This window comes from Sorex araneus, chromosome 6 (assembly GCF_027595985.1).
Source record: "Sorex araneus isolate mSorAra2 chromosome 6, mSorAra2.pri, whole genome shotgun sequence".
Taxonomy (NCBI): domain Eukaryota; kingdom Metazoa; phylum Chordata; class Mammalia; order Eulipotyphla; family Soricidae; genus Sorex; species Sorex araneus.
In genome coordinates this window covers 99,198,083-99,221,946 of record NC_073307.1, presented here as the reverse complement: position 1 = coordinate 99,221,946, position 23,864 = coordinate 99,198,083, and the positions used below count along the sequence as shown (strand labels likewise).

Here is a 23,864-nt window from a genome sequence, read left to right as displayed (position 1 = left end):
GTGCCGCAGCCGTCTCCGGGAGCACCGGGCCTCGCCGGCCGACCCCCGAGCACCAGCCCGCAAGCAGCATCTGCAGGCATGGGCAGCCACAGGCACCCCCCCCACAGGGCCGGGGAGGTTCCTGCAAGCCCCCCAGCCCCGCCTTGCACACAGTCGACCCAGGCCGGACTCCCGACATCCCACACGCCACCCCCGTCCCCTCCCGCGCCTGGTCCGCCCGCGGAGATCCCCGAGCACTGAGCCAGGAGCCGGGCGGTGAATGCCGCCGTTGGACCTACCGATGTGCCTGGGCCTGGCTGGCAGCTGGCCGGGGGGGGGGGGGGGAGGGACGCGCCAGGGCACGAAGCAAATGATTGAGCAGGTGGGCTGGTGGGGCACAGCGGGGGAGGGGTGCGGGCACCCGGGCGGGCTAAGGGTGCGAGGTAGTGCCGGCACGTCCCACACGCACAGACGGAGGGGACAGGGACACGGCTCAGGAACGCGGGACAGCCCAGCTGCAGCTAATGTCCCCGAGGGGGGAGATGCACAGGGGGGAGGGGGGCCACGGGGAGGGGCTCAGACACCGCGTGTGCGTGTCCTGCCCACCCGCGTGTCCGTGCATCACGGGTCAAGGACACGGGCCTTTCTGCGTGAGACGCCACCGTCACGTCTGCTCGCGTCACAGTGCTAACTGCATCCCTCGCGCCCAGCTCTGCGTGGGGTCACCTGGCCCTGTGCATCCCGGCTACAGGGCGCGGCCGAGTGGGCGTGCGGGGACCGCCCTCAGCACAGACGCAGGGGCGTCACCTCTGCGCCACTGACCTGGGCCTCCCCCACACCCACGACCACACCCCACCATGTTCCTGCTACTGTCCCACAGCCCAGCTCTGGCTGCGAGGGTCCCCGGGGGTCTCTGCCGGTCCCCGAGAATCCGTGCAGGTCTGTGGTGCCCAAGGGTCTCCGAGGGTCCCTGAAGGTCCCTGAAGGTCCCCAAGGGTCCCCGAGCGTCCGTTCGGGTCCGAGCGGTGGGGGGGGGGAAACTCGACAAGCGCCCACAGCACAGGCCACACAGCAAACACAAGTGTCCACGTGTGCACACGGGCAGCACAGGCCCATGCCCAGGAAGGCCGGAGGGACGCGTTCCCGAGCCGGGAGCAGGAAGCAAGCTCCCACACGTCCACCCGCGGTCAGCAGGCGGCCGGCGGGACGGGCAGGGAGCAGGCCCGAGAGCAGCCTCCGACACCCGGCACACCGGGCCCCGCGTGAGGCCACGAGACAACGCCGCCGGGTGAGAGCAGGAGGCTCGGGGCTGCAACCCTGCAGCATCACACACACGCACACACGAACACACACACACACACACGCATACACACGCACACGCATACACATCACAGTACTACACATGGGGTCACACACCCCACAGACCACACACGTACCACATAGGCACATGCATACCCCCATTACACACACCATAGCCATACACCACACACACTACATACATTCATAGCACACATGGTCACAGTACACGCACCACACATACATGCACTGTACACATGACCAGATGTGTACACAGAAACACCACATATACACACGCATGCCAGACATGACGTGCACACCACATACCACATATGCACGCCGTATATATGTAAATACGCAACACTCCCACCATGCATACAACACACACACACACGGTGACCCCACACACTGCACACATGCAGCCCCTACAGACTGTGTACACACACGCGCACACGCATGCATACACCAGGAATTCGGGGCTGCAGCGACTGAGGGAGACACGGGCCGTCCCTCCTGAGGCCCCGCGTGATGCCCGCAGCCCGCAGGGCACTCCCGGGGGCCTGCCGGGCGCCAAGGTCGGCGGTGCCCACCCCCAGCCCTGGCCGTGACTCGGGCCCAGGCCTGGCGCCGGAGCAGGCTACGCCCGGAGAGGCTGGAGACGCCCTGTCAGCCAGGAGCCGGCCGACTCCAGGCGGGCACGGGCACGAGCACAGGCAGAGCCCAGGGCCCGCGGCACACAGCCCTGGCCTGGCCTGGCACCACACGGCGAGTGTGGACAGGCCACGGGGGCAGCTCCACGGCCCGGGGCCCAGTGAGGGCGAGAGAGGGCCCCGGCCGCTGTGGGAAGCAGACGGACCCTGAGACACAGCACCAGCCCGGCCCAGGGTCAGCAGGACACACACCCTGGCGCTGCGGGCAAGAAGGGCACCACAGGGATGGCTCCCGGCCCACCCGCCAGCGCGGCCACACGCATGAGTCTGGGGCCCCGGGATGAGTGGGGGCAGGGCGCGGGGGTGCCCTGGAGTGGGCTCAGGGCAGAGGCGGCTCACGAGAAACCCTGCAGGGACAGATGATGACGGCCAGGGAAGGGACAGTGGCCGCAGGGCTGGGAGGGAGCAGGAGCGGGCGCGGGGCAGGGCGGCAGCTGGGCGCTGACTGGGCGCGGGCGCAAGGCAGGGCGGCAGCTGGGCGCTGACCGGGCGCGGGCACAAGGCAGGGCAGCATCTGGGCGCTGACTGGGCGCGGGCGCGGGGCAGGGCGGCAGCTGGGCGCTGACCGGGAGTGGGCGCGGGGCAGGGCGGCAGCTCTGCCACAGGAGCCAGCCCAGTGGAGGAGTCGGGAGGACACAGACGACCCCCCCCACCGGCATCAGCCCGGACAGGGCAGCCCCAACCCCCACCACTGCCCACGGCCTCCCACCACTGTGCGCAGGGGAGAGTCAAGGGCGTCTTGGGGAGCCCGGGATGGGGCCACAGGTGGGGCCCCCAGAACCAGGGTGTGGGCCAAGGGGAGGGCGGGAGGGCGGGAAGGCACAGTGAGGGGCACAGACACACACAGACACACAGACAGACACAAACTCACACAGACACACAGATACACACACAGACACAGAGACACACAGACACACATATAGACAGACACAGATACACACTGACACACAGACATAAACACACACACAGACACAAACATAGACACACACAGACACACACAGACACAGACACACACACACTGACATATGCACATACAGACACAAACAGATACACAGACACAGACACAGACAGACACACACAGTCACAGTCACACACACACACACACACGGATGCAAAGGAGATGCTCCACACGGACCAGCAGCGGCTAGCGAGCATGGGGGGAGGATGGGAAGGGCAGAGGAGGACAGGGGAGGGGAGGGGAGGGGAGGGGGGCAGGGAGGGCAGGGGGCGGGGGCAGGCCACGCTGGGCCTGTGGCCTGTTCAGGCGTGGGCCGCAGCAACAGGCTGCACTAAGAAAGTGAAACAAGGAGCCAGAGGCCACGTCGTCACGCGGCCAGACCCCGTGAGGGAGTGGACAAGGGTCCCCCGCCCACCCACTGCCCGCTCGGACCCCACACAGGCGCACTGAGGCCCACAGTCGGTCACGGGGCAGCTCACGGTGCTCTAGGGGCCACTCACAGCCCCCAGCGAGGCGGGCACCCGCCCCAGTACCCCCAGGCGGCCTCCCGGGGTCCCCGGTGCCCCCCTGCCCAAGCCGCACCCCAGCGTCCTCCTGCTGCAGGGCCGCCTCCCCGACGCCCGCGGACCTGCTGCCCCAGCTCGAGGCCAGGCGGCCGGTCACCCTGGAGGGCCGGGCACTGGGGTGGGGGCGGCCCGCAGACGCCCCGGGGGGGCAGCACGGGCGAGCGAGGGGCGGGGGAGGGCGGGCGCGGCAGCTGGTCCCGGCCCGCTGCAGGCCTGCACCCCAGCACCCGGGGGGCCCCCACTGCCCGGGGGCTGACCAGGGCCCACCACCCATTCCCAGGGCTCGGGCGGCCACACAGCGGGATCCCTCGGGTGCCCTGTCAGCACCCCTTTCTCCGGACCGCGCATGAGAGGGGCACGGACGCCCGGGGGCTGCCGGGAGGGGCCACGGTGAAGGGACGGCCGAGGGGATGCAACGGCCAGGGTCGGCGGGCAGGGGCAGCCCTGGCAGGTGCTGCTGACCGCAGGGCACTGCCCTCCCCAGGACAGGCGCCCTGAGGCAGAGCATCGACAGGCCTCAGGACCCGGGCTCCTGCATCACCACCAGGGGGTCACCGGGGCCCGGACCCCCGGCCCGGCAGACACCCGCCTCGACACGGGCCTTCCTCCCCACGCCCAGCCCCGCCCCCACAGCCTGCTGGCTTCACCTGCTCCGGCCCAGGGCCCCCGCAGACACGCCTCGGCCCCCGCACACCCTTTCCAGTGACCAGCCCGCAGAGAGCCCCGGGGAGGGAGTCCCCGCCGGCCACCAGCCCCGGTCACGGTCCTGGCGCCTCCCGGTGAAAAAACCTAATATTTCGAACATGATGGCTTTAAGAAGCTTGACAATTTCTTTGCATGCATTATTCATTTTGTGACACAAAACTGTTATTTCACTGAGATTACTGTAAATCGCTACATGAAGAGCTGGCTTGCATGAACAATTAAATGATAGATATGATAAACTAGATTTATAAGCTCTGTGTTCCTGCGACATAAATTCCTTGAGTGATTTAGCTCAGCAGAGCTAGAAAATTCCTTCCCGGAGCCAGGTCCGTGGGCCCGCAGCTCCCCCAGCAGCCCCACGCAGAAACTGACAGGGGAGAAGAAAACTAGTTAATTAAAGGTTTAATGTCACTATGGTAACCACAGAAACTTGTTTCAAAAATGAATAATAGCTCTGTTAGGTGCTTCATTAAAATTTTTTCAACCAAATACTGCCCTTAATCTTCTCAATGGAACAAAAGGCTTATTCAGATGCGTGTCGAGGCGCAGCTCACGTCAGACAGGCTGTGTGCGGCCTCACTGCAGCCAGAGAGGCGGGCGGGCCAGGATTAACCTGGGACAGCTGGGCAGCCCTCTCTCACGCCACCAGCCCGGCTGCCCGCCCGGGCCCCGCGAAGCCCCCGCCTGCCTGCCTGCCCAGGGGCCCCGGGCATCCCGGCCAGGCCTCTCCTTGCTCGGCCGCCCGCAGGAGCCCCCAGCCGGCCCCCATCGGCCCACGGCCGGCCCCCAGAGCCAGGGAGGGAGGGGGAGGGAGGCCACTGCAGGGCCACTGCTGAGGCCGCGGGCACAGGTGTGGGCTGTGGGGGAGGGCGGGCTGGGGATCCAAGGAGCCGCCCAGCTGGCCTGCAACTCGCTAGCAACAGCCAGAGCCACGCTGCCTGGTGGCTGGGGTCTCTGCGCCCCTGCGCAGGGCCAACAGTCTCAGGGGTTGCTGGCGCCAGGGGCGGGGCCAGAGTCTGGGGCGGGGCCTGAGAGTTGGGGCAGAGCCTGAGTCAGGGGCGGGGCCTGAGAGTTGGGGCAGAGCCTGAATCAGGGGCGGGGCCTGAGAACCAGGGGGCGTCTGAGGATGAAGGACCCCCCCCACGCCATGCCTAAATCACTTCTGGCACAGAGGCCCCCCTGAAGCTGAGGCCACAAGCTCTCGGGGCTCCCACAACCCGGGGGGCCGCAGCCCGGGGCCCGCGTGTCCAGCACTGGAGCCCAGGAACACCTCCCAGGACCACCGCCCCGCCGCCTCCCCCTGCAAGGGGCCTCCCCCTGCACGGGGACACGGACGCCCCCAGTGCACGCGCTCCCAGGGCGCTCGCAGACGCACGGGCCGCTGGGGGCTGCTGCTGAGGCTGCCCGACCCCACCCGGCCCGCTCTGCCCACTGTGCCCACGGGTGGGCCCAGGTCGCGCCCAAGGCCCCGGGGACGTCCTGGGCTCTGGGTTCCACAGCCCGCACGGGTCAAACTCATCACGCCGGACTTCGGGCTCGAGACCCGTGCATCTCACGGCGTGACCGTCGCCTCCAAGCTGAGCCGGCCGCCGAGTGGCAGACCCACACCCTCGGCTTCCTGTGGGACGCACCTCAGCACAGTGACGGGGAGTCGAGCGCAGGCGGGCCTGGGTGCGAGCCTGGCGCCTGTCCCCCGACACTGCCCATGTGGCCGCGGCGGCACGGCCGGGCTCTGGCCGGGACAGCCCGGAGTGAGTCTGGACGGGGGCTGTCAGCACTCCCCTCGGGCCCCCGCCCCCGCGCCCGCCCCCTCCCAGACCCTCCTCGGCAGCGCCCAGGCCCGAGTTCCCGGGGCGCTTCTGTGCAGAGGCGGCGGCTGCACCCCAGGCGAGGTGTGGGCACCAAGCAGGCAACGGGGCGGGCAGGGGGCAAGGGCCTTTGAGCAGGGTCCGAGCACTTCACTCAAAGGAGAGCTACGGCCCTTCCCAGCGCCCGTCAGGGCAGGGGGCCCGGGTCCCACACAGGCCCGGCTGCCCCGGGACCGGCAGCGCCCAGGGGTGAGGGCGCGGGGCGGGGCAGGTGCCCTGCGGGCAGACCCCACCGTGCCCGCGACCCCCGGGGACGCCCACCCCCACTCCCGCCCGCGGTGTTTCCAGCCCCGCGGGGGGCAGGCGGCCATAAATCAAAGATCACAACACACGGCGCTTTGTTCCCAGCGGGCGAGGGCTGGTGGGCGCCCGCGCGGGAATACTAATCACTCTCCCATCAGGGGCGGGGCCTGATCCAGGGGCGGGGCCTGAGCAGGGGGCGGGGCCTGAGCAGGGGGCCTGAGCCAGGGGCGGGGTCTGAGCCAGGGGCGGGGCCTGAGCCAGGGCGGGGCTGAGCCAGGGGCGGGGCCTGAGCTGGGGGGGCTCACTGGGAACCGCAGAGAACAAAACCTCATCGTCGCCCTGCTCTACTCTGAAGGGGAGGAGGGGGGGCGGCCTGACCCCTGCCCACGGCGGGTAGGTCGAGGGCAGGGGGAGGGGCCGGGGCATGTCTGCCTCCCCTGCACCCCGCAGCCCGGGCAGGGGGGTGACACCCCAGGGCCCGGCCCCCTCCTGGCAGCAGGCAGCTGGCCCCGTGGCCACTGGCCCTGTGACGCGCCACAGCCTGGACAGCGGGCACCGGGCTGGCCCGCCACCGCCCAGAACGCCTGTCCCGCCACCATTGGGCACGGGCCCCGCCCGGTCAGGAGCTCCTGGTGACGCCCAAGAGGCCACAAGGGGGCACCTCGGCTCCGGCCAGGGCGGCACCCCAGGGAGGACTCGGGCAGGGACCAGCCGGGACGGGGTGTGAGGCCCAGACGTGCCCCAGGGGTGAAGGGACGCAACGGGCCCGAGAGAGGCTGGCGGGGCCCGGGAGGGGGGCCGGGAGGGGGGCCCGGGGGCCCGGGGGCCCCGGGGCCCCAGCGCCAGGACGGGGAGACCCGGAAAGGACAGGCGGGAGAGGGGCTGACAGAGACGCCCTCGGGGCCGCCCGCCCCCTCCCCGGCATGCTCCCCCTGCGGTGCTCCCCCTCCTGCAGAACCCCGGGGAGCCCCAGGCTCGCCACGGACCCCGCACGCCGCCCACAGGCCCGGGCTGTGATTAAGCGCATGAATTAAGTGTCAATTTAGACAGATATACAATTTTAATAACAATCTTAAGTAAAGATCGTTTCCAAACATCACAGCCACGGGAGAGGGCGGCCACGAGGCCCGCGACGGCGGGGGTGGGGGGCGAACTCTGCACCCGGGGCCTCGGGGACGGCAGGAGGGAGGAGGGGGGACCGCGAGTGGGGGGACACGCAGGCCCCCCCAGGCCCTCCAAAGGGAGCAGGTCCCGCAGCCACAGCAGCTGAGCCGCAGGACGCAGGTCTGGCCACCAGAGGGCAGCAGCGGGAGCAGCTGCCGACGCGGCGCGGGGTAGGGCACGGCCTGGGCCCAGTGTCCACGGCGGCATCAGGAGGGCTGCAGGCCGCCCAAGCACCCGCACCCAGCCGGGCCTCCCGCCACGGCACGTGAGCCCGTGAGCACTGAGCCACGAGGGCGGGGACAGGAGCAGGGACAGCGGCCAGACGCCCTGTGACGCCCTGTGACGCCTGTGACCGGAGGCGGCCACGTCCAGCCTCAAGCCTGACTCCGACCAGCCCCAGCCCCCGGGCACGGCGGCCCCCACGGCTCCGGGGGTCCCTGCGTGCCCGCCCCACGCAGCCCGTGGCCCGCCTTGCTCTGCCCAGAGCCGGGATAGGGCCCGGGGGCCCAGGTCCGCCCTGGGCTTCAGAACCGGCACCGGGCGAGCACAGCGCCGGTGTGGCCATCCTGTCCGGGCCCAGCCCGCCCGCGAGCTGCGTCACTCAGCAGGGCGGGGGCCCCCGCAGGGATCACGGCTGTGCCCGGCCGGCCCCCGGGGACACTGTCCGGCCTGCCCAAAGCGCTGGGGGCCGCGGCCTGGCCCAGCACCAGGGCCCACTGCGGCGGGGCGAGCATGCGGAGGGCACAGGGCGAGCACGCGGGGGGCACGGGGCGAGCACGCGGGGGGCGGGGGGTGGGGGCGAGCACGCGGGGGGCGGGGGCGAGCACGCGGAGGGCGGGGGGCGAGCACGCGGGGGCCAACGCACGCCAGAGGCTGAGCAGGGATCACGGCTGTGCCCGGCCGGCCCCCGGGGACACTGTCCGGCCTGCCCAAAGCGCTGGGGGCCGCGGCCTGGCCCAGCACCAGGGCCCACTGCGGCGGGGCGAGCATGCGGAGGGCACAGGGCGAGCACGCGGGGGGCACGGGGCGAGCACGCGGGGGGCGGGGGGTGGGGGCGAGCACGCGGGGGGTGGGGGCGAGCACGCGGAGGGCGGGGGGCGAGCACGCGGGGGCCAACGCACGCCAGAGGCTGAGCTGGAGCCGCCCCCCCAGTCGCCCTCCCTCCCGCAGGCAGGACAGGCCTGCCCCCCCGCCCCCCCCGGCCCCGACGGAGCTCCGACCTCGGCGACCTCCGCGCCGTGCAGGAGACACGGCCAGGAAGCGACCCGACTGGAACTGTCCCGGGTGTCCAGGACCCACGTGTCCCCGGGCGCCACCACCGCCGGGGCCTCAGGCCGCCCAGCAACGCATCACACGCGCCACCTGCTGGCCGCACGGGGCACCGCAGGCCCGGGCAGCCCCGGCCTCGGCACCGGCTCCCAGAAGGTCCCGGGAGCAGCACGCTGGGTACCATGGGAGAGACCGGGTACTGCAGGACACGGGGGTGCTGCACGGCAGGAGAACAACGGGAGTACTGAGGAGTGCCGGGGGAGGGCTGCCGGAGCACCACGGAGTGCTGCAGTGCTCGGGGAGTACCAGGGAGGACTGCAGACACACCGCGAGAGTATTGTGGGACTACAGGGGTATGTAGGTGCACTTTGGAAGTGCTGCAGTACTGGGAGGGTGCTGAGAGAGCACTGTGGGAGCATGCAGGAGTACTGGGAGAGAGATGCAGGTGCACCATGGGGGTGCCGGGGAGCACTGAGAGTACCGTGGGGGTGCCATGGGGTACCAGGGAGTACTGAGAGTACTGTGGGAGTGTCATGGGGTACTGGGGAGTACTGAGAGCACCGTGGGGGTGCCACGGGGTACCGGGGGGCACTGAGAGTATGGTGGGGTACTACGAGGTACCGGGGAGTACTGAGAGTACTTTGGGGTGCCACGGGGTACCAGGGAGCACTGAGAGCACCGTGGGAGTGCCACGGGGTACCGGGGAGCACTGAGAGCATCGTGGGGGTGCCACGGGGTACCAGGTAGTACTGAGAGTACTGTGAGAGTGCCACGAGGTACTGGGGAGTACTAAGAGTACCGTGGGAGTACCACGGGGTACCAGGGAGTGCTAAGAGTACCGTGGGAGTACCACAGAGTATTGTAGAGTACTGAGAGCACCGTGGGGGTGCCACAGGATACTGGGGAGCACCGAGAGTACCATGGGGGTGCCACGGGGTACTGGGGAGTACTGAGAGTACCGTGGGAGTACCACGGAGTATTGTAGAGTATTGAGAGTACTGGGGGAGCACTGCGGGAGTGCCGGGGTGTCGGCCCTCCGCCCAGCCAGCCCGCCCCCAGCGGCCCCCCATTCCTGCGGGGACTCACCAAGGTCCGTGTTGGGGCCGGCGAGGAGCTGCCGGAACTTGTCGAGCCGCGAGGCCTCCCTCTCGCTGAGCACCACGCTGCTGGGCGCCTCGGCCGCGGGGCCCGGGGCAGAGTCGGCCTGCGGGAGCGACTGGGACCTCTGCAGGGGCGCGGGGGCGCCGGCGCTCTCTGCGGGAGGAGGCGGGGTGAGGCGCGGCCCCTCCCCCCGCGAGCCCACCCGGGCCCAAGCAGCCCACCCGGCCTCTGCTTCCCGCCCTGCACGCCCTGTCCTCCCACCCTGCCCACCCCCGCCCCGCCCACCCGCCCTGCCCACACCCCCCTGCACACTGCCTGGCCCGCGGGCGCGAGGCCACACCGCACAGGAGTTGGCCGCAGGAGCGCGGGGCGAGGGCACCCAGCCCCGCCCACCAAGGCCATGCAGGGCCCTCAGGCGTCCCCGAAGCCCCCCGGCCTGTCCCGAGGGAGCCCCTCGAGACCCCGCGCAGCGACAGCGAGAACCCAGAGGGCCGAGTCCTGGGAGGGGACCAGCCCCTCGAGGGCCCGGGGTGGGTGCAGACGCGCTGCCGCCCCCCCCCCCAGTTACAGAGCCTCTGCAGGGGCAGCAGGGAGGGGCAGGGCAGGGCAGGGCCCGCTCAGACAGCCTAGGGCCCGGCACCCGCCGAGATGCCCCGGGTGGGCTCAGACGCTGACAGGTGGACTCGGGGGTCCCCAACCCTCACACTCGGGGGCGGAGGGCCGGCCAGCCCGAGCACAGGCGGGGACCAAGGGGCCTGGGCACGGACAGGAGCACAGCCTCGGGGAGGGGGTCCCGCCGTCCCCGGGGCTGGGAGGGGGGTCCCGCTGTCCTTCCCTGGGGGAAGGGAGGGGGTCCCGCCGTCCCCGGGGGCTGGGAGGGGGTCCCGCCGTCCGTCCGTCCCCGGGGCTGGGAGGGGGTCCCCCCCCCCCCCGCCAGCCCACCTGCGGGGCAGGACGCGTGGCTCTCGCTGACCGACTTCACCAGCCGCGGGTCCCCGGCGGGCGGCGGCGTGGCGGGGGGCTCGGGGCCCGCGGGGGGCCGCTGGCCCTGCCGCTGGCGGTGGTCGCGCAGCACGCGGTGCGCCGTCTCCAGGACCACATCCGTGTGCAGCTGCGCGGCCGCCATGGCCAGCAGCCCGTCGTCGTCCTCGCCTGCGTCCCACGCGTCGCTCGTGTCGCTCTCGAACTCCTGGAAGGTGCTGACCCGCCGGGGCCGGGCGGGGGGGCTGGGCGCGGCCTGCGGCAGGCTGGGGGCGGTGGAGGGGGGCGCGCTCAGGAGACCCGAGGGGACCCCCGGCCCGGCCCGCCCCGCCCCCGGGCCTCACTTACGTGCCGTGGGACAGCGGGTCAAAGGGGGGGTGCTGGGCGCCGTACACGTGCCGGATGCTGCAGGAGGGGGCGGGGGACACGTCAGCCTCTCCTGGCCCCCCACCCTGCCAGGCCGGGGCCACACACGGCCACCTGCCCAGTGTCCGCGCCGGGCTCAGGGGACACCGGGCAGGGTGGGGAGCGGCGCGCGGCCACCGAAAGGCCACCAGGCCGGGCCCCGTCCACACCCTCCCGCCCCAGTCCAGGCCAGCCCGCTGGCCCCAGCCTCTGCCGAGTGTGGGTGCCCCGCCCGCTGCCCCCGCCTGCCCTCCGACCCCCCAGACTGCCAGTGGGGCCTGGGCCCGCGCGTCGGGTCTGGCCGGGGGCTGCTGGTTTGGGGGCACAGAGCGAACCCCGAGCCCGCCAGCAGGTCAGGGGCGCTCCAGGCGCAGGAGGCCCCGCGGGACCGAGGGACCGAGCAACGGGCCGGGCCGGCCCGGCCCAGGGCTCCGAGCTGCCGGCTGCGGGTTCCGGTGCGTTTCCAGCAACACCTGGACGTCCCGTGTCTACTGAGCGCCCGTGTCCGGCTGGCGCTGGTGCGAGGGACAGCCCAAGGCTGAGCATGACCTGACGCCCGCACCCCCCTCTCGGGATAAGGTGCCCCAGGACCTTCCGGCCGGGTCAGAGGCCCCCCACCCCGCACCGTCTCCCCTCTTCACTCTGGCTGGGTTTGGCGGTGTCTGAGTTGGCCACTTTGTGTCAATTTTAAAACGTTTTAGCACAGAATTACCCTAAGGAGATACTCTAACCCACACACTGGGAAAGGAAGGAACAACACCGAGAAACGTTCACCGACTCATCACTGACTTGTCTCTGGTGGGTGTCGGGAGACCCCCTGCACGTGTCCTGGCTCTGCCTCCCCAAAGCGCTCTCCCAGGAAGCTGCAGTGACACTGACCATGAGCCCAAGGATGCGTCTGGGGGCGCCTGGCCCTGGGGGCCACTCTGGGATGGGGGGGGGATGGTGCGTGCCGGGACGAGAGCTGACGGGCCAGAGTGACAGGCCAGCAGCGGGGGGGGGTCCCTCGAACACGGCTCACTGGGTTCGACCCCCAGCTCTCCATTCGGCCCCCTGAGCCCTCCAGGGGTGACCCCCGACACTTAGCCAGGAGTCAGCCCGAGCCCGCTGGGGTGACCCCCAAATAACTGCACGATTAGTGGTTGTGTGAATCCCTGTGCCTCAACCAAAGCGGAAACACTGAATCTTTCATGCGCATGCCAGCAGCCTGGGCTCACAGGGCAACGGAGCACGCCAGCCACGGGACACGCGGGGCGGCCACACGGAAGACCACGCACACCTGCGCCCACACACCTCAGGCCACATACACCTCAAAGCACACACCTCACAGCACACACCTCACAGCACACACCTCAGGCCACACACACCTCACAGCACACACCTCACACCACACACCTCAGATCGGACACACCTGACCACACGCCTGTGACCACGACCCCGCACACCCGTGGCCACGCACATCTGCAGACACACACATCTGTGAGCGCGACCGCGCACATGTGACCACATGTGACACAGCTCTTTCCGGGAGGGCCAGCCCCTGCCAGCCCCAGCGGCCCCTGCACCCGCCCGACAAGAGTCGGCGCCTTATCACCCGCCGCAGGCCCCTGCTCCCTCTGGAAACTCATTAATTCTTTATGCACAAACCACTTGCGTTTATTGAGCAGAAAATGTTCCGGCGAAGTTCAAGCTCAGACTAAGGGGAGCCTCGTTTTATCTTATTAAAATTGCATTTTTATTTGGTCTCGCACAGCTGAAAAGAAAACAAGCTTCAACCGGAGCCATTGTCAGAGAGTAAGCGGCGGCTAAGCCCCGCGTGCAGATAATGAAGTCTCCCTTAAAGAAACATTAGCCAATAAATTGTTAATAAATGAGGCTGCTCTAAGCTCCGCGGCCACTCGCTGTGCTGGAGAGAACACTGAGGAAAAGCAGATACGTGCAACATAACCCTTCATACGTGTGACATCCAACATGCACCCACACAACCCACATCATACACGTGACATAATCCATGTCATACACGTGACATAACCCACATCATTCACATGATATAACCCATGTCATACATGTAACATAACCCACGTCATACACGTGACATACCCTGTCACACACCAACGTAACCCACATCATACACATGACATAACTCACATCATACACATGACATAACCCACATCATACATGTGATAACCCACAGCATGCATGTGACATAACTCACATCATACACATGACATAACCCACATCATACACATGTGACATCACCCACATCATACATATGACAATCCACATCATACATGTGATATAACTCATGTCATACATGTGACATAACCCACATCATACATGTGACATAACCCTGCCATACACCAACATAACCCACATCATACATGTTATTACCCACATCATGCATGAGATAACCCACATCATACACATGACATAACCCATGTTATACATGTGACATAACCCTGTCACACATCGAGATAACCCACATCATACACATGACATAACCCACATCATACACACAGCATAATCCACATTGTACACAATATAACCTTTTATACATATGACATATCCCACATCATACACATGACATAACCCTTCATACATGTGACATAGCCCACATCATACAAATGACATAACCCACATCATACATGAAACAACCCACATCACACACGTTATAATCCACGTCATACACATAACTCACATCTACATGCTACATGACCCACACCAGACACATGACATAAACCACATCATACATGTGACAACCCACATCATACTCATAACCCACATCATACATGAGACATAACTCACATTAGATACATGACATAACAATCATACACACAATATAAACCACATCATACATGTGACAACCCACATCACACACATAACCCACATCACACATGTGACATAACCCACTTTATACACTTGACACAACCCACATCATATATGTGACATAACCCACAGCATACATGTGACATAATCCACTTCATGTATGTGACAAGTCACTTTACACACGTGGCCATAATCCACTTCATACACATGACATATTCCACTTGTAGGCACACACTGAAAACCCAGGCGTGAGCACATGTGGAGCGCGGTCCAACAATGCAGTGTGGCACAGTGTCGCACTGCCGTCCCGTGGCTCATCGATTTGCCCGAGCGGGCGCCAGTAACCATGGTGAGACGTGTTGTGACTGTGTTTGGCATGTCGAGTGCGCCACGGGGAGCTGGCTGGGCCCTCCGAGAGGGGCGGAGGAATTGAGCCCGGGTCGGCCGCGTGCAAGGCAAACGCCCTACCGCTGTGCTATCGCTCCAGCCGCACGTGAAACGAAAGAGAAAGCAGCGAAGTCCAGACGTGCCTGACGGCTGGACGCGACCCTGGGTGGACACCCCGAGGGCCGGCCAAGCACCTCACGTGGTGAAGGTGGGGAGCTGCGGGCGCCTGCAGGCGGCGCTCTAGGGAGGACTGGAGGCAGGCGCTGCGGCGGCGCTCTAGGAAGCACAGGGAGTAGGTGCGCTCTAGCCTGCAGGCGGCGCTCTAGGAAGCGAGGGGAGCAGAAAGCAGGCGGCCTGCAGGCGGCGCTCTAGGAAGCCCGGGGAGCAGAGGAGCAGGCGGCGCTCTAGGAGGCACGGGGAGCAGGCGGCCTGCAGGCGGCGCTCTAGGAGGCGCGGGGAGCAGGGGAGCAGGCGGCGCTCTAGGAAGCCCGGGGAGCAGGGAGCCGCGGTGGGAGGTTCCGCCGGGCGGACACCGGAAGCCCAAGCAAGCCCAGCTGGAGGCAGCGGGGGCCCAGGGGGGTGCGGACCCTCACTGGCCGAGCGCCCTGGAGCTGTTCGGAGCAGCCGCCAGAGAGGGGCAAGGGCGGGGACCCCCCAGAGGGGCGCGGAGAGCGGGGATGGGGGGACCGAAGGGGCATCTGGGAGTCTCGGGGCAGCAGAGCGCATGAGGGTCTCGGGGTCTCGGGGGTCTCGGGGGTCACAGGGTCTCGGGGTCTCAGGGTCTCGGGGGTGACAGGTCTCAGGGGTGACAGGGTCACGGGGTCTCGGGGGTCACAGGGTCTCGGGGTCTCAGGGTCTCGGGGGTCACAGGGTCTCAGGGGTGACAGGGTCACGGGGGTCTCGGGGGTCACAGGGTCTCGGGGGTGACAGGGTCTCAGGGGTGACAGGGTCTCGGGGTCAGGGGGGGTCACAGGGTCACGGGGTCTCGGGGGTCACAGGTCTCGGGGTCTCAGGGTCACGGGGTCTCGGGGGTCACAGGATCTTGGGGTGACAGGGTCTCGGGGGTGACAGGGTCTCAGGGGTGACAGGGTCACGGGGTCTCGGGGGTCACGGGGTCACGGGTCTCAGGGGTCACAGGTCTCGGGGTCACGGGGGTCACAGGGTCTTGGGGTCACGGGGTCTCGGGGCCGCGCCCCCCGCCCCTTCCGGACACAGCCCGGGAGCCCGGGCCAGGGGGGGCAGGCGGTGGTCCCGAGGCGACCCGGGTGTCCCGCCCCCGCCGCATCCCGGGCCCCGGGGTCCAGCAAGCCTCGGCCCAGGGCGGGACACGTGGGCCACCGGCCTGGCACCGAGGGGGGTCCCCGGAGCCCTCAGGCGCGACCCGAGGTGAGGCCGGGAGCGAGCGCTGAGACCCCCCAAAGCGCAAACGCGCGCGCAGCCAGCCGGAGCCCAACGGGGAGATGGGGGGGCGCGCCCCGAGCCCCCAGGAGAGGCCGGGCTGCCCCGCGGCAGGTGACGGACGCAGGAGGCTCGGCCACACGCACCGGGGAGGGGACACGGGTCCGCCGAGCACAGACCCCCCAGCGCAGACCCCCTGGCCCCCCACTGCGGCCACAGGGACCGGCCCAGCCGAGGCGCCAGGCAGAGCCGGGGCGCGGCCAAGGCTGCCTGCAGGGCGGGGGCGGGGCTGCCCCTCCGTCCAGCAGATCCCCGACCCCCCGCACGGGGTCCCCGCTCAGGCCAAGCCCCACCTCCTCCACGCAGGCCACCCAGGGGCGCCGCAGCTTCACCCCAACGCCAGGGGAGACCGTCAGGGCCCAGTCAGGCCCTCCCGGCCCCGCGTCCAGCCCCAAGCCCAGCCCCGCAGTCCCGGGCAGCGTGTCCCGCCTGGCCACATGCAGCCTCCCGCGCCCGTCACCTCCCGGCCTCACCTGCCACCTGGGGGCCTCATCACCCCCCAGGCCCCCACAGCCTGTCCCCTGCTCCCCCTCACGCAGGGGCCTGTCCCCCACCACCCCTGGCCAGGCTGTGTCCCTCCCTGGGCCCACACACAGTCTGTCTGACGGGCTCGGGGCGCAGGGCCCATCACGGGCAGAGCAACCGGCAGTCCCGGGGCACAGCCTCCCCGCCAGAGTCCGGGCCCCAGCCCCCGACCCATCAGGGCCCAGAGACCCCAGGCCCAGCCCCTGGCCCTCCCCATCACAGCCCGCGGGACGCGGCAGGACGGGGGTCTGCAGCAAGCCCGGCCACCCCCTCCCGCCTAGGAGGGGCACACCTGGGGCCGGAGGGCGAGTGCCCGGTCACGAGGCTCCCGGGCAGGGCTGGCCACTGCGGCGGGGCAGGGCGCGGGGCGCAGAGCCCCAGGGAGCCCCAGGACCTGCGGGCCGGGGTGGACGCACGGGGGCGGGGCTGCTGGACAGACTGCCCGGGCGCTGCTCCGGCGCGAGGCCCTGATGAGCGGCCGGGCAGGCCCGCCCGGGTCCGGGGTCCCTGGTCCTGGCCGTGGGTCCAGGCCCCAGGGACAGGGAAGAGTGTCCGGCCGCGGGCGGGAAGCGGCCCAGACGCGCCTTTCCTGAGGCCGGAGTCGGGCCACACCCCCGGGCCTGACACCCCAGTCTCGGTGGGGACCCCGCAGGGCAAACCTCAGCCCTCTCCGGGGCACCTTCCTTCCCGCCAGGCTCACGCCACCACGAACGTGCCACCAGGCCACCGCAACAGGGCGAAGGTGCACCGGGTCAGATGCCCGGGCGTCGCCTGCCACCTCCCCGCACACGGCCCGGACCCGCCCCACCTGCCGCGGCGGTGCCCGCGGCGCAAGTGTCAACTGGGGCCCTTGGAAGGCCCCGCTGGGAATCGCGTGTCCACGGGACCCACGGCCACCCCGGGGAGCAGACAGGGTGCTCCCAGCTCAGACGGGCGCACTGCCCGCACCGCGGACCCGGCAGGAGCCCCCGGTCCTGGACTCGGCCGCCCAGGCGTGCCGGGCCACCCGCCCCGCGCTCCGGGGGACGGAGGGACTCGGGTCTCCGCCGCGGCCTCAGTGCTCGGCAGTCAGGTGCTCGGTGCTCAGTACCCTGCACTCAGGACTCTGCACTCCTCGCGGCCTCTGGCCGGCCCCGTCACAGGAGGACTTTGGAGCCCGCACGGCTCCCGCGGACCCGGGTCACTCACCGCGGCGCCCGGAATAACCTACTCGGTGGGCTGCCCGCGCCCCCTGCCCAGCGCCCCCGGGCCCGACCGCGCCCCCAGCCCAGCGACCCGCGCCCCTGCCCACTCCCCCGGGTCCCTGCCCAGCCCCCCGGGTCCCTGTCCAGCCCCCCGCGCCCCCTGTCCAGGCCCCCGGGTCCGACCGCGCCTCCTGCCCAGACCCCCGCGCCCCCTGCCCGGGCCCCTGCCCAGCCCCCAGGGCCCGACCGCGCCCCCCGCCCAGCTCCCCGCGCCCCGGCACAGCCCCCCGGGCCCGGCGCGCTGCCCGGAGGGGTCCCGCGGGCGGGGGGCTAGAGCGCCGGCACACCCACCTGCCCGGGACCTTGCTGTTGCTGCGCTTCCAGAACTGCCTCCTGGCGCCGTCGCTGGCCATGGCGCCTCGGCATCCCTCGGGCGCGCGACGCCCACAGCCCGAGCGCGGCCGCCCGCCCGGAGGCCGCTGTCCGCGAGTCCCGGCGGCCCCGCAGCAGCCGCCCTGGCGCGCCCGGACCCCGCGCCCACCGCGCTTCCGCCTCCCTCCGGAAGTTGTGGCTCGTGCGAGCGGAAGTCCCGCCTCCGGCGCGGCTCCCTGACGTCAAGGGAGAGCGACGCGCGGCGCGGTGCCCGTGACGTCACGAGGGCCGACGCCCCGCCCCGCGTGGACGCGGCGAGCGCGCTCCTGCGTCGTGTCCGGCCGGACGGGGCCAGCGCGTCCCTCCTCGGCGGCCCCGGGACCCGGCCTGGCCCCCGCCGGGCCGGACTCGCCGCCGGTCCCCCCCGTTCGTCCAGTGCCGCCGGCGGCCCCTGCCGGGGGTCCCAGCCGCGGTGGCCCCCGCAGCCCCGGGAGGGTCGGGCCTGGCCGCGCCCGGGGGCTCCCAGGCCGAGCGTGGACGGCGGCGGCAGCGCCTGAGACGAAGGCCCTGCGGGGGGATCCGGGGGTCCCCCCGGGCTGCGGGGTCGCGAGCCTCCCGCTGAGAATGGGAGAGGAGTCGGGGCGGGGCAGCCACAGCCGGGGGCGCACGCGCAGCCCACCCGAGCCCCTCCAGGAAGGCGGCCAGTGCAGCCCACCCTAACCCCACCAGTGTAGCCCACCCGAGCCCCTCCAGGAAGGCGGCCAGTGCAGCCCACCCGCACCCCACCAGTGCAGCCCACCCGAACCCCACCGGTGTAGCCCACCCGAACCCCACCGGTGCAGCCCACCCGAACCCCACCGGTGTAGCCCACCCGAACCCCACCGGTGTAGCCCACCCGAACCCCACCAGTGCAGCCCACCCGAGCCCCTCCAGGAAGTTAAGTAACCAGATCACCCGAACTCCACCAGGAACTTAGCCAGTGCAGCCCACCCGAACCCCACCAGGAAGGCAGCCAATGCAGCCCACCCGAACCCCTGTGTGCAGAGCGAGAAATACGCCCTGGGCGCCACTGTGTGTCAAAAATAAACAAACTGTGTTTCGGATCGCGGAAGTTTAGAGCCGAGGACGCCCGCTCCCGTGTCGACTGATAAGAATCTTGAACAGCGGCACCGCCGAGACCGGCCGGCCGCAGTAGCGCGGAGTGTCCTCCAGAGGGCGCCGGCGCGGCTGCTCCCGCCGCTCCCCAGCCCCGGCCCTGAGGGGCGGGTGACAGAAATTGGGTTTTGACCAGAACCTGGGGAGAGCGGCGGCCTGGCCCGGGGTGCGCCCCCAGGGGTCCTTCCCACCCAGCTGGGCAGAAGCTCAGGCCAGAGGGTCGGGGCAGGGTGCCAGGCCCACCCAGGGGGGTCCTGGGGGTCCCAGGAGACAAGAACCCTCCTCCCCCTGTCCCGGCCTGCAGCTCTCCCCAAGCTGCTCCCGCGCTCCGGGACGGACCCCAGCTGCCCTGCCGCGAGGACGGCCAGCGCCAGGCTGACCCGGGCCCCAGGGGTCGCAGCTCCAGGGTCAGTAGGGCCACCCCTGCCAGGAAAACAAGGGCTGGGACCCCCAAAGCAGAAGAGAGATGGAGCTGGGGCCGCCCCATCCCAGGGGAACTGACCAGTGCCTGGGACACCTGGCCCTTCCCGGAATCTTCTGGAACTCTCTCCAGAGGCCCATCGGCTGATACGTGTCTGCTTTGGAGGCGTGGGGTCCTGCCCCGGCCAGGCCACTGGGTTAGGGACCGGTCAGCGACGGGGGGACGGAAGGAAGGGCAGCAGCCCCGCGGGTCGTCCCGAGCCTCCCTTCCCGCCGCAGGGGGCCGGGCACGGGGGCAGCGGGAGGGGAGGGGAGGGGACAGAACCCCTGCAGCCCGGGGCCCCTCTTCCTCCCGGGAACTCCCCAGCCCGCCGCCCCGCCCGCCAGATTGGGCCAACACGCGCCCTGGCCAGCGTGTCCACATTTCCTCGTCTGCCCGCGGCGGCCGCTGACCCCAGACGCTCCTCCTGGGCTGCCGCCTCAGCCACACCCGAGCGTCCCGCCGCCTGGACAGGCCTGAGTCACCCGCCGGCCACAGCGGCACGTGGCAGGGGTGAGGGGGAGGAGCCTCCAGCTCCCCGAGCGCGGCCGTGGTCACCGCCGGCTCAGACTGGGGCCCGGACGCCCGCAGCCCGGGCAGGACCCCGCCCTCTTGGGTGGCCCGCCGACCCTGCCACCCCGCGCACTCGCCGCTTGCCCCAGCGGCCACTCCTGAGACCTGCCCGCTGGACACGGGCCGGGAAGCCAGGCCGGCGGCAGCGGTCATGGGGCCTGGCCAGACGCCCGGCGGGCCGCCGGGCACAGGAGCCCTGCCAGCCGCTTCCCCAGGGAGGCGTGGGGCCGCAGGGCGCCCGGCAGACACGGCAACAGCGGGGGCCGGGGTGGCGCAGCGGGTCGGGCCGGACCCCTGAGCCCACACAGGACCGCAGATGGAGATGCACCTTTGCCGCAGCATGGGGGCGCCGGGAGGGGGGGTCCCTGCCTGTGTCCGGTGCAAGGACACAGTCCTGCTGGACAGAGGGAGTGAATGTCACCCAGAGGGCACTGGCCACAGGCGCGAGGTGGCCCGAGAGGAGGAGGGGCTGGGATTGTCCGGAAGAATGAGTTTACGTGTTGTTCTCCCCACAAGAGTGCTGGGCGGGGGCGGGAGGAGCCCTCAGACCCAGCCCACCTGCCCTCTGCAGGGAAGGGGTAAGGAGGGGAGAGAAAGGGGTGAGGAAGGGAGGGGAAGAGAGGGAAAGGGGTGAGGAAGGACAGGGAAGGGAGGGGAGTAGTGAGGAAGGGAGAGAAAAGGGTGAGGAAGAAAGAGAAAGAGAGGGGGAGGGGGGAAGGGAGAGGAAGGGGTGAAGGGGTGAGGAAGGGAGGGGAAGGGTGAGGGAGAGGAAGGGGTGAGGGAGGAAGAGGAAGGAGTGAGGAAAGGAGGGCAGGAGTAAGGAAGGGAAGGGAAAGGGTGAGGAAGGAAGGGGAAGGGAAGCAAAGGAGTGAGGAAGGAGGGCAGGGGTGAGGGTGGGAGGGGAAGGGGTGAGGGAGGCACAGGCAGGGGTTTGGAGCCCAGGGCCTGGCCTTGGCTGCAGGGCATGAGCGGAGGGAGGGAGCAGCGGGCGGGTGAATGTGCCCGCGGTGGCAGAGCTGGCTGGACGCCTCAGCGGGGCCCCCTGCCCCTCCTCTCGCCAGCTGCAGCCCTGCAGCCCAGGGCCCGGGAGAGGCCAGCGGACAGGGCAGGAGTGGGAGGTGTCGGGAGTGTGGCCTGTCCCCAGCCCTGAGGACCCACCCCCTCGCCCGGGCATGCTGGCACCCGCACCCGCACCCGCACCCGCAGGGAAGCCCCCCCCCCCCGGCGGCCGCGGGGCAGGGCCAGGCCGAGGCTCAGCTGCCCGGGCCTGCCCCTCCCTCCCCCACACCGCCGGACACGTGCCCCGCGTGGCCGGGCTGGGGAGCAAGGCCTGGAATTTTCCGTGCAGTGACGGCAGAGGCCGCCCCGACGGGCCCCGGGCCTGCTGCGCGCGCCTGGGCCGCTCTATTTCTGCACCCCTGAATGAGGTCGCCTCCCCGCGCAGCCCAGGGGCCCTCTACCCGCCACGCCCGGCCGGGCCGCCAGACCCAGATCTGGAGCCTCGGGTGACACCCGTCAAGAACAGCTTCCAGGACACGGGCACCCGGGGCGGCGGTCGGGGAAGAGTCAGTCCCCGGGGCCAGCCTGGAGGAGGGGGCGCCTGTTCTGTGAGCAGTTCCTCCTGAGCTGCTCGTGCCAAGACTTTGCACGGTGTGGGAACAGGACCGGCAGCTGCGAAACCCACCTCCCCACACCCGCTCGGCCGAGGCTCGAGCCCCCCCTTAGCAGACCCAGGTGGAGGCGCTCCCCAGGTGCCCCCTGTAGGCTGACGCGTGCTTGGCACACGGAGAGAAAGTCCCACGGGTGCAGTGAGCACAGGGGAGGCAGGAAGGAGGCGCCCCTCGACCTGCCCCGTTTAGAATCTCGGGGTCTCACACACGTGTGGGCTGCGGGGAGAGGCTGGATCCTCAGGAGCATGAAGAGGGCAGCAAGGCCCGGCCCGTCCACAGCCCGGACACGTACACAGGACCCAGACACGGGGGGACCCAGCAGAGAGGCCTTTGAAAGGGTCAACTCGGCCCGGAGAGAGAGAACAGCAGGGAGGGCGCTTGCTGCTCTCAGACGATCACATCTGTGTCACGGCACCTCTGCCCCGGAGTGAGCCTGAGCACAGAGCCGGGAGTCAGCCCCGAGCACAGAGCCGGGAGTCAGCGCTGAGCACAGAGCCGGGAGTCAGCGCTGAGCAGAGCCAGGAGTCAGCACTGAACACAGAGCCAGCAGTCAGCGCTGAGCACAGAGCCAGGAGTCAGCCCTGAGTACAGAGTCAAGAGTCAGCCCTGAGCACAGAGCCGGGAGTCAGCCCTGAGCACAGACCCGGCAGTCAGCTCTCAGCACAGAGCCAGGAGTCAGCCCTGAGCACAGATCCAGGAGTGGCCCCACCCACACAGAGGAGAGGAGGATCAAGGCTCCAGCCATCGTCCTGGTGGTCCTTGCCCCATCACCAAGGGCCCCCCTAGGCTGCCTGGGGGCCCCCCCCTCCGTCGGCCCCGGGCACAGCCTCACTGCCCCTCCCCAGACGGCGGGGCAGAGCAGAGACCCTTACGCCACCCGCGTGGCCAGTGAGTAGAACCCAGCGGCCGCTCCAGGGGGGCCGAGGCCGGTTGGGCTGCCAGCGGGATGGGACCACTCCGGGCAGTGCTCAGGGGCCGGGTCTGCCCTTGGCCTCGCCCCAGCTCCTGGGCAGCGCCGGGGACACGAAGCCTGGACCCTGCGGGTAACAGAGACCCTGCGAGAAGGACTCCCGGTGGGGTGCTCAGGGCCCCAAAGCAGTTTCGCTCCACTCAAGCCGCGCTGGGCTCCCACAAGCTGCGGGCACCCCCGCTCGCCCCGGCTCCCCGCCCCCGCAGAAGGGCTCCCGGCCCGGGCCCTGCACTTCCTCTTTCCGCTCGTCTCCAAGAAAGGGGAAACTCCCAAACAGTGCTCAGGGGGGCCGGGCCACCCCAGTGAGCCCCACCGACCCTGCAGCAGCCAGCGCGGGGGCATCCGCCAGCCCAGCGTGCCGCGCGGGCAGCCGGCCAGGCCCGTCCTGCGGGCACCTGGAGACGGGCACAGCTGTCCCGGGCGCGGGCTGGGAAGTAGGTCGGGGCGGGGGGGGGGGCAGGGGGGCAGTGCTCGAAGGCGCCGCCGCTGCCAGGACGGCCAGTGGCCTCCGGATCGGATGACCCGAGGCCGCCGCGGGGTGTGGGGTGGCCAGGGCAGGTCCACGGGGCACCGGGCGGCCAGAGACGGGCGGGCAGGGGGCCCCAGCCCCGGGCCCAGCTGCTCGCCGCCCCCCTGTCCCTGAGGGGCTCTGGCCGCCCACGCCCCCGCACCCCCCTCCACGCAGCCCACCCAGGCGGCCCCTCTCAGCTCCGTGGCCGCCCACACGCTGTCCTGGGGTGGGCTCAGTCCCCTCGGCGCTGCTCTCTGGGGCCCCGGGTGCGAGGGAGAGCAGCAGGGGTGGGGAGGGCCGTGTCCAGCACTGCCCACCTGCAGGAACTGGGCCTCCCGCCCCCCCCCATCTCCAAGGACGCCCCACACACACCCCCCCCGCGGCAGGGCGGCAGCTGGGGGCGGAAGGAGGGGGCCCGGCCGCGTCCACCTGGAGAGCAGGTCTGGCTTGCCCCAGCCGGCCGGGCCCCCCGCGACTCCCTGCCCCCGCGTGGGCTGGGCACGCGGTGAATCACGCCAGAACAAGGCC

At 70.0% G+C, this 23,864-nt stretch overlaps 1 protein-coding gene across 1 annotated transcript in view; it reads right to left on the bottom strand.

Annotated features, from left to right (window-relative positions):
* The window catches only part of TBC1D22A (TBC1 domain family member 22A), a 45,903-nt gene extending 27,714 nt beyond the window's left edge, over positions 1–18,189 (bottom strand). Inside the window, exons 1-4 of the mRNA XM_055142102.1 lie at positions 17,977–18,189; positions 11,189–11,245; positions 10,802–11,106; positions 9,845–10,012 (exon numbers count right to left, since the gene is read on the bottom strand). Of these exons, the coding sequence (XP_054998077.1) occupies positions 9,845–10,012; positions 10,802–11,106; positions 11,189–11,245; positions 17,977–18,038 (592 nt within the window). The 5' untranslated portion in view covers positions 18,039–18,189. The remainder of the gene's footprint in view (positions 1–9,844; positions 10,013–10,801; positions 11,107–11,188; positions 11,246–17,976) is intronic.
* Positions 18,190–23,864: the final 5,675 nt, after the last annotated feature.